This window comes from Oncorhynchus mykiss, chromosome 20 (assembly GCF_013265735.2).
Source record: "Oncorhynchus mykiss isolate Arlee chromosome 20, USDA_OmykA_1.1, whole genome shotgun sequence".
Taxonomy (NCBI): domain Eukaryota; kingdom Metazoa; phylum Chordata; class Actinopteri; order Salmoniformes; family Salmonidae; genus Oncorhynchus; species Oncorhynchus mykiss.
The window spans coordinates 36,161,203-36,171,498 of record NC_048584.1 but is presented as its reverse complement, the minus strand read 5'-3'; the positions used below and the strand labels follow the sequence as shown (position 1 = coordinate 36,171,498).

The 10,296-nt window shown below is 45.4% G+C and overlaps 1 protein-coding gene across 1 annotated transcript; it reads right to left on the bottom strand.

Moving 5' to 3' along the window:
• Positions 1–599: 599 nt before the first annotated feature.
• Positions 600–10,296, bottom strand: LOC110499428 (leucine-rich repeat-containing protein 59). Its single transcript, XM_021576569.2, has 8 exons — positions 10,090–10,296; positions 9,645–9,763; positions 9,486–9,545; positions 8,915–9,073; positions 7,481–7,585; positions 6,987–7,059; positions 2,238–2,432; positions 600–2,139 (listed from the first exon to the last, which is right to left on the bottom strand). Exons 2-8 carry the CDS (start codon positions 9,741–9,743, stop codon positions 1,787–1,789), a joined length of 1,044 nt encoding a protein of 347 aa, XP_021432244.2. The 5' UTR covers positions 9,744–9,763; positions 10,090–10,296; the 3' UTR covers positions 600–1,786.

Genomic DNA, 10,296 nt, shown 5'->3' with positions numbered 1-10,296 from the left:
GTAGTTTGCCCCCAGTGATACGTTTGGCAGACCGCACCACCCTCTGGAGAGCCCTGCGGTTGCGGGCACTGCAGTTGCCGTACTAGGCGGTGATACAGCCCGACAGGATGCTCTCAAATGTGCATCCTGAGGTTGAAGAGGCGCTGTTGCGCCTTCTTCACCACACTGTCTGTGTGGGTGGACCATTTCAAATAGTCAGTGATGTGTACGCAGAGGAACTTGAAGTTTTCCACCTTCACTGCAGTCCCATCAATGTGGATAGGGGTGTGCAGCCTCTGCTGTTTCCACGATCACCTACTTTGTTTTGTTGACATTGAGTGAGAGGTTATTTTCCTGGCACCTCTCTCCCAGGGCCCTCACCTCCTCCCTGTAGGCGGTCTTGTCATTGTTGGTAATCAGGCCTACTGTTGTAGGCCAGTGTCGGAGCAAGGCATTCTGGGTACAGTCGGATACCTGGAATGGTGCGTTTTGATTGGAAGAAGGTTCCCCTGGCCCGTGGCTGCTATAGAATAAGGTTTTCCATTGATTCAATAAACTGAGGCATGCCACAATGCTCCATTCTCACATACACATCTCTGCAAAAACTACAGAGACAATCCTCCAGCTTAAAGGCATTTATTGATGTTGACAGTCCTTGAGCAGAGATGTAGCGTTACAAAAATGAATGCAGCCAACTTGCCCCAGATGGAAGACACAGGATTACTCCATATTTACAGCCTCACTGCACATGCTCAGACTGCCCCAACCAACCAACCACAGATACCATTTATATTATGATCTGATTGGCTCAAATTCTGGCCAATACCTGGCTCTGATTGGCAGTTGGGAGTCTATTTAAAAAATAATAATAATAATAATATTTTACCCCTTTTGCCTTCCAATTTCGTGATATCCAATTGGTCGTTAAAGTTTTGTCCCATCGCTGCAACTCGCATACGGACTCGGGAGAGGCTAAGGTGGACAGCGTCCTCCGAAACATGACCCTGCCAAGCCGCACTGCTTCTTGACACACTGCCCGCTTAACCCAGAAGCCAGCCGCACCAATGTGTTGGAAAAAACACTGTGCAACAGACGACCGAGGAGTCGCTAGAGCGCAATGGGACAAGGACATCCCCATCCGGCCAAACCCTCCCCTAACCCGGACGACGCTGGGCCAATTGTGCGCCGCCTCATGGGTTTCCCGGTCGCAGCCAGGGATCTAACCTGGATCTGTAGTGACGCCTCTAGCACTGCAGTGCCGTAGACCGCTGCGCCACTCGGGAGGCCCAGTTGGACTCTTAAGACTTTGACGCAGCACAGACGGAATCTGTTACTATTGCCCAATCCCAAATCAACCCCTACCCTTTACGTCCTGTGCACCTGTGTAGATATGAAAGGAATGGACAGGTGTGGTATATATATTGTATCTTGACCTTGCCCTGTGATGGGCAAGTTTGCATTTCCACCATATTGAATACACTTATCCAGACCTTTCAGATCTACCGTGCCTAGGGGGTAGTAGGGGCTGGGGGTTGACTTGGGAGTGTGCACATGAGTCACAGGGAAAGCCTCCAATCACACCCTATTCCCTTTTTAATAGTGCACTACTTTGCAATAGAGTCCCACACTTTAGGGAACTAGGGTGTGAGACTAGGGTGTGAGTAACTTGTGACGCAGACAGCCACTGGTTAAAAAGAGAGCGTACAAAACAGAGGAAACCAGGAGCGACGAAAGGACAATTCCATAGGAATTTAAGCTGGTCGTCTATCTTTCTTTTTTTCTCGTCAGTCCTACCTTCCTTCCTTACTCAGTTTTCTAACGTTTCCACAGGTTCCGTTGCCGTGGGTGCGACGCCGAGCGGTTCGAGGAAATGCGGCGCCAGAGAGGTTAGTTTCTGCAGCAGCTCTCTGGCTCTGATATCAACTTCCTGTACCAGCTCTCTGACCCTCACATCTACTTCATGTTCCCGGATCCAGGATAGGCCGTCATCCACAGCAATGTTGATTGGCGCGCACACCGCCTCCTCCTTTAGCCCGGTCAGATGACATACCCCGACAACTCCAGCCAATCCCAGCAGCACCAGGAGGAGGAGCTTGAAAAGCACGCCAATGAGAGAACGTCTTTGGGCTTTGGGGGTGGATTCAGCTGCTGCTTTCTTATCTGGAGAGAGAGAAGTGAGTAAGTGATGTTCGCTGTATAGTCAACACGTGCACTGCACAACTGCATTAAAGACAACCTGGAACGCCCCCATTACATACCTGCTGCCATCTGTCCATTCCGCTTTTTCTTCTCCTCCTTTCTCTTATTCTTCTGTTCCTGGACAGCTAAGGCAGCCATGTGAGCGTTGTACTCCTTCCTCTTCCTCTCCTTCCCCTCTGCCTTCTCTCGTTTACGAGCCTCCCTCTCTTTCGCCTCCCTCTCTCTCTGTTTCGTCTCTTTCTTCTTTTCCAGTTCTAATGCCATGGAAGAAAGAAAAAAGATAAACATAAAGTTTTGATATGTTCACTCCGTGTTCTTAATGTTTTGTACACTCTCCTGCGGCTTCCAATAACATGTTTGTTGTCTCATTCAATGATTGCCCAGTGGGGAATAATAATGTTTATTGAATTTAATCAAATTCCTAGCTATAATCATGGCAAGCTAGATATTACTGACTATCAGCTGCTCTGAGCTAACAATATTAAAACAGTATGAAATATCACGAGTGAATCCATAGTGAGACGTATGCAGCGGGGACTCCAGACAATCACAGAGGGAATACCAGCAACGTCGTGGACACCGACGTCTTGCCCTTGGACAAGCTAAACACCTTCTTCGCCCCCTTTGAGGATAATACAGTGCCACCAACGCTGGACACTCTCGAGGTCTGTGGGCTCTCCTTCTCCGTGGCCGACGTGAGTAAGACATATTAACCACGTGATAACCCCTGCAAGACTCCCGGCCCAGACAGCATCCCTAGCCGCGTCCTCAGAGCATTCACAGACCAGCTGGCTGGAGTGTTTACGGACATTTTCAATCTCTCCCTATCCCAGTCTGCCTTCCCCACTTGTTTCAAGATGTCCACTATTGTTCCTGTACCCAAGAACGCAAAGTTAACTGAATGAAATGACTATCGACCAGTAGCACTCACTTCTGTCATCATGAAGTGCTTTGAGAAGCTAGTTAAGGATCATATCACCTTACTTGACACCCTAGACCAGTGGTTCCCAAACTTTTTATAGTCCCGTACCCCTTCAAACATTCCACCTCCAGCCGCATATCCCCTCTAGCACCAGGGTCAGCGCACTCTCAAATGTTGTTTTTTGCCATCATTGTAAGCCTGCCACACACACACACACACTATATGATACATATATTAAATATAATAATGAGTGAGAGTTTGTGTCACAACCCAGCTCGTGGGAAGTGACAAAGAGTTCTTATAGGACCAGGGCACAAATAATAATATAATAATCAATAATGTAGCTCTTTAGTTAGCCATCTTACATATAAAACCTTATTTGTTCATCAACAATTGTGAATAACTCACCACAGGTTAATGAGAAGGGTGTGCTTGAAAGGATGCACATAACTCTGCAATATTGGGTTGAATTGGAGAGTCTCAGTCTTAAATCATTTTCCACCCACAGTCTGTGCCTGTATTTAGTTTTCATGCTAGTGAGGGCCAAGAATCTACTCTCACATAGGTACGTGGTTGAAAAGGGCATCAGTGTCTTAACAGCACAATTTGACAAGGCAGGATACACTGAGTGCAGCCCTATCCGTCCACAAAACGAAAGGACAGATCGTGGAACTTCAGGAGACAGCAAAGGGAGCATGCCCCCTTTCACATCGACGGGGCCGCAGTGGAGAAGGTAAAAAGCTTCAAGTTCCTCTGCGTACCAATCACTGACTATTTGAAATGGTCCACCCGCAGTGTGGTGAAGAAGGCGCAACAGAAAAATGCCACGGGCACTATCTGATCTGTGGGGACATTTCACTGCAGCTAATGTAGAAGGAAAAGCTGTGTACATTTGCAAATACTGTGTCAAATCATTTGTGAAGAATGCAACAAAGATGCAGAATCATCTGGCCAAGTTCCCTCAGCGCTCACAACAAGCTACCTCTGACTAAAGTCCCTCTGCTTCTATTCGAGGTGAAAATGATGAAGCAGACACCTTATCGACAGCAACAGCTCATGGTCCTCCTGGAATCAGAAGTTTTTTTTTGCTCAATGGAGGAACGTAGTCAGAGAAATGCTGAGGAATGTCATGCTCGAGCAGTGTATGCAACTGGTTCACCTCTGATGCTCACAGGCAATGTGTATTGAACGAGATTTCTGAATGTTCTTCGCCCAGCATACACCCCTCCAACCAGACATGCTTTATCTACTAATTTGCTGGAGGCAGAGTTTAACAGAGTTCAAGTGAAGGTCAAGCAAATCATAGAGAAAGCAGACTGTATTGCAATCATCTCTGATGGGTGGTTGAATGTTTGTGGGCTAGGACTAATTATCTACATCTCCATCCCTTAACCAGTATTCTACAAGAGCACAGCCACAAGGGACAACATACACACCAGTCAATTCATTGCAGATGAGCTGAAGGCAGTCATCAATGACCTTGGACCACAGAAGGTATTTGTACTGGTGACAGACAATGCTGCGAACATGAAGGCTGCTTGGTCTAAAGTGGAGGAGTCCTACCCTCACATCACAGCCATTGGCTGTGCTGCTCATGCATTGAATCTGGTCCTCAAGGACATCATGGCACTGAAAACAATGGATACATTCTACAAGAGAGCCAAGGAAATGGTTCGGTACGGGAAGAGTCATCAAGCTATAGCAGCGATCTACCTCACCAAGCAGAGTGAGAAGAATAAGAGCACCACATTGAAGCTGCCCAGCAACAACCCGTTGGGGTGGTGTTATCATCATGTTTGACAGTCTCCTGGAGAGGAAGGAGTCTCTCCAAGAAATGGCCATATCACAGTTTGCCAATATGGACAGCCCCATCAAGAGGATCCTCCTGGATGATGTATTCTGGAAGAGAGTGGTAATCAGCCTGAAACATATAGCAGTAGCCATTGCACGGATTGAGGGAGACAATGCCATCCTGTCTGGCATCCTGTCTGATGTTCAAACTCTGCTTGCAGATGTAAGAGAAGAAATCCGTACTGCCCTGCTCACTTCACTGTTGCTCCAAGCAGAGGAAACTGCAGTTCTAAAATACATCAAAAAGCGTGAAGACTTCTGCCTGAAGATCATACACGCCGCAGAGTACATGTTGGTGCAGAGATCAACAAGGCCTATGGTGTCACCACTACCGTGTCTCGCCACCTTGGCCTGGGCGGGGGCAAGGTTCTTGGCAGTCTGGCGAAGTACACTTCCAAGCAAGGGCTTTGGGATGGAGATGCAGTATGGTAGTCGTGACAACATATCTCATCAGTCACCTGGTGGAAGGGACTTTGTGGATCTGAGGCCCTTTCCCCTGTTGTCTCCATCATCCTCCAAATCCCACCAACATCATCCGCCTCAGAGCGCAACTGGTCCTTGTTTGGGAACACACACACCAAAGCACACAACAGGCTGACCAATACAAGGGTTGAAAATTGGTGGCCATCCGGACAAATTTTGGGCTTTTGAGCCTGACAACGAGCCATCTTCAACAGGGTTGGAAAGTGACAGTGAAGAAGAGTCTGATGTTTAAGAGGTGGACATTGATGAGGTCCAGGGAGAAGACATGGAAGCCTGAGAGGAAGACAACCAAAGCTTTAGTTTCTAGACTATTATTTTACAGATGTTTGTTGAAAACGTTTTTTGGGAGATGCGATGGATCATTGGGGATCATTCAATATTCCATTTATTTTGTTGTTCAGTGAAATCATCCCATGTGAAGAGTCAACTCATTTAATTAAAGTTCAATTCGTAACTAAATGTTTATTTTATTTTTTCTATTAGAAGGATTTAATCATTTGCATGTATGTCTACTTATGATAAGGTAAAAGGTTTATGTTTCTGTCTCCATATGATATGGTAAATATATCCAAAGCAAAAAACATCTACATTTAAATAGTATTAATATTAATTTTCATATATTTCCGTTAATTCCCACGGAAAGTTTCCATCTCTGAATATTCCCCAAAATGTGCAACGCTACACGGCACCCAAGATCACAGGACAAAAAGATCATCAGCCAGCCGAGCCACTGCCTGTTCACCCCGCTATCATCCAGAAGGAGAGGCAGTACAGGTGCATCAAAGCTGGAACCAACAAACTGAAAAACAGCTTCTATCTCAAGGCCATCAGACTGTTAAATAGCCATCGCTAGCCGGCCTCCATCCAGTACTCTGCCCTGAACTTAAGTCACTGTCACTAGCCGGCTACCACCCGGTTACTCAACCCTGCACCTTAGAGGCTGCTGCCCTATGAACATAGACATGGAACACTTTAACAATGGAACACCGGTCACTTAAATCATGTTAACATACTGTTCACAATGTATATACTGTATTCTAGTCAATACCATCCTATTCAACTATTACTGTACATTTACTATTCTATCCACGTATTCTTCAGATATACTACATATTATATCCACATACTGTCCATAATGTCTATACAGCCTACCACACACACACACACACACATATACATACATATTTATACTCCGGACTACGACATTGCTCAACCTAATATTTCTTAATTCCATTCTTTTACTTTTAGATTTGTGTGTATTGTTAGATATTACTGCACTGTTGGAGCTAAGAACACAAGCATTTCGCTACACCTGCAATAACATCTGCTAAATGTGCATGCGACCAATAGCATTTTATTTGATAGCTTCTAGCAATCCTAGGCTATATGGGGAAAAGTGGCACCCTTTTCCCCATATAGTGCACTACTTTTGATTAGAGCCCTATGCTTTGGTCAAAAGTACTGCACTACAGAGGGAAAAGGGCGCCATGTTGGACGCAGACCCAGGCGGAGCCCGATGACTGACCACTGGCAACGGTATCGTAGTACCTACCTTTGTCCTTTAGGAGGCGCCGCTCCCTCTCTTTGTCTACCTCTTCCTGAAGGATCCTCATGTGCTGGAGAACCTACAATCACATTGTAGTTGAAATTACACTGCACCATGCTAGAACCCAACAAACCTCTAGTCCATCTCAACGTCTCCTTCCTCTCTCTATCCTCCTGAGTGGCGCAGCGGTCTAAGGCACTGCATCTCAGGGCTAAAGGCATCACTACAGACCCTGGTTCAATTCCAGGCTGTATCACAACTGGTCATGATTGGGAGCCCCATAGGGCAGTGCACAATTGGCTCAGCGTCGTTAGGGTTTGGCCGGGGTAGGCCGTCATTGTAAATAAGAATTTGTTCTTAATTGACTTTCCTAGTTGAATAAAAATGTAATCTCTTATGAAGAAACTTTATTATCAACTTCCATTGTCCTCCAAGAGTTTCTGAATCTCCTCAGCTTCCCTCTGCCTACCTTCCCATCTCTCTCTCCATCCCGGTCTTACCTTGGCAGCACATTGTTTACACTGTTTCTCATCCAGACAGTCTCCTGCAGCCTTGGCCAGGTTGATTTCCAGAGGGTTGTCCTTCAGATCCAGCCACTTCAGGTTCTGCGGACACAAACACACACGCAGACAAAAGGGGAAAAGAAGACTGTTGAGACTGTGTAAAGTGTTTTCTGTCTTCAACCTCCATCCATATGCCACTGTGGTCGTGTTGAGTTCACCAATATTACCCAAAGATAACTGGCTAATTGTAGAGTTTATTGTGTAGTCTTGGTGATGAAAGGCACATACGACTTCATGTTTTTAAAACGGTTTGTAATTAACTGTCTAACAATATAATTTTCAGATTGTCGTAAAAGGTTATGGATTGGCCGAGTACAGTTAGCCTTTCCTACTGTTGATGGTTGGATTCAAAGTTTATTCCCAGCTCATTCAGAGCTTTACACATAATATCTGTGTCCACCAAAAATAAATGAACAGTAAATATTGCTATATATTATAGAATTAAGTAGATGGCCATATGAATTAATAATAGTAGTAAAAATGCCAGGAGAATACTGGGACTTTTGGGAGCCAGGGGGTGAATACATTTGAGCTGTCTGTACGCTGATGTTTGGGAAATGTCTATTTTTCCTCTATTACATGAGAAGTATCATCGCTAACTCATTTTGCCAAGTCAGCAGTATTTCCATACACCCACACATTAAGACCACTTATTTGGGACTCGTAATTGCTCTGAATAAATTCACTCTAGTTCCAGGTCAAATGTATTTCCAGCAGAATGGCACCAGTGAACATGGGCCTTATATTGTGCTGTAGTTTGCCTGCTAGAACTATTGTTCCAGAAGAGCTTCGGAGGGGAACTAACTACTATACCCAGGCAGATCTTGGCCAGCAGCATACCACCCTGCATCCCACTGCTGGCTTGCATCTGAAGCTAAGCAGGTTTGGTCCTGGTCAGTTTGGTCCTGGCCAGTCCCTGGATGGGAGACCAGATGCTGCTAGAAGTGGTGTTGGAGGGCCAGTAGGAGGCACTCTTTCCTCTGGTCTAAAAACAACCCAATGGCCCAGGGCAGTGATTGGGGACAGTGACCTGTGTAGGGTGCTGTCTTTCAGATGGGATGTTAAATGAGTGTCCTGACGCTATGGTCACTAAAGATCTAATGGCATTTATTGTAGGGGTGTGGCCACCTAATCCTCCCCAGCTTCCAATTGGATCATTACTATTTCCAGGTCATTGAGAACATGTTCTCAGCCAACTTACCTGGTAAAAAAAAAAGATACATGGGTGCCAATGGTGAAGCATGCCAACTCCTTTGTTTTCTAATTAAATAGTGGGCAGATCTTTGTCTGGTTAATGACTTCAGTGGTTAGACACCGTTTAGTATCATGAGGTCCCTAGCAATTCCCAGTTATAGTGTGTGTATTACCTACCTTGAGCTGTGAGAAGCTGACTGGCAGAATGGTCAGCTTGTTGTTGTACAGATCCAGGTGTTGCAGGTTGCCAAGGCGACCCAGATCATCAGGTAGAACAGTCAGCTGGTTCTTACTGAGGTCCACCTTGACCAGGTGGCTCAGGCTGCAGAATTCCAGCTGGACACACACACACAGTTATGTACAGTCTGTAATACTCATCTCTCTCCCCTCCTACAGCAACATTCCGCCGTGGCTTCTATGATCCACAGACAGGAGAAAGTGGAATGTCTGCGCAAGTTCAACGCTCAGAGGAAAGTGCTGCTAAGTACACTAGTGCTGCTAACTCTTACACCCCTCTCCTCCTCTACCCATATACCTCTTGTTAATACACAGTAGTACAACTCCTTGACCATCTGGCTGGGTTGGCTACCAGAATATCTACTTTAAAGACATTCGCCACTTATCTTCAGAGGAGAGCAACACTGTGAGCAGGATTTAGTTCCAGTCCAGCACTAACACAACTGACCGAACTGAAGATTGTGGTGACCAGTGTGTGGCTTTGGGGATGGGGTCATTCAAGGTTACTCACAGGCAGGGAGGTGATGTTGTTGCAGGACAGATCCAGGACTGTAACTTTCGGGAAGGCAGCCTGAAAGCGCACACATAACAGTATGACAACAAGACTACTGCCTATAATACATGGCGTTATAAAAAGTAATGTGGTGTGAGTGTGTCGTTGTTGGCCTACCAGTTCTTTAACAGGAACTTCAGTGAGGTTACATAGGCTCAGATCCATCTCGTTGCCATCGACTTTGTCCTTCAGATTCAACACCTTGTTTTTACTCATCCTGAGTTTTGGGTGGGGGGCTGGGGGAGAATACAAATGAAAGTTTCTGTTTTCACAATCAAACACAATAGAAAAGCTAACTGACATGTTGACTACCATGGTTTGCTATATGTAGCCTATCTAGACAAAACAAATGGAGGAAGCATATAGGAGCTAGCTACTGTAAGATACGTTGTTCCAACTTTATTTTAATGTCATTGCAATTACTTAGTAACTAAGCTGACTAGCTAAAGTTACACTTTGTTTCTCTTCTAGCGTGCGACAGTTTCTACGTTGGCAGCTAACGTGGTGACAGCGCAGCAAAGTAACCTTTTCTTGGTACAGTAACGTTAGTGAAAGTACTTACCTGTTTCACTGAGAAATCACCACCGTTTTCAAACGTCTCAGACCTTCTATTCCTACTAATAAATACTACAATAATGGCTACTTTATAGACAATTGTCAAAATAGTCGTAGCATGCGATTATATCGCAGACAAATATATTGTGTGTAAAGCAGCAAGGCTGCAGTAAATTCTTACAATGAAAGTCCACGTCATTGATAGAAAGATACA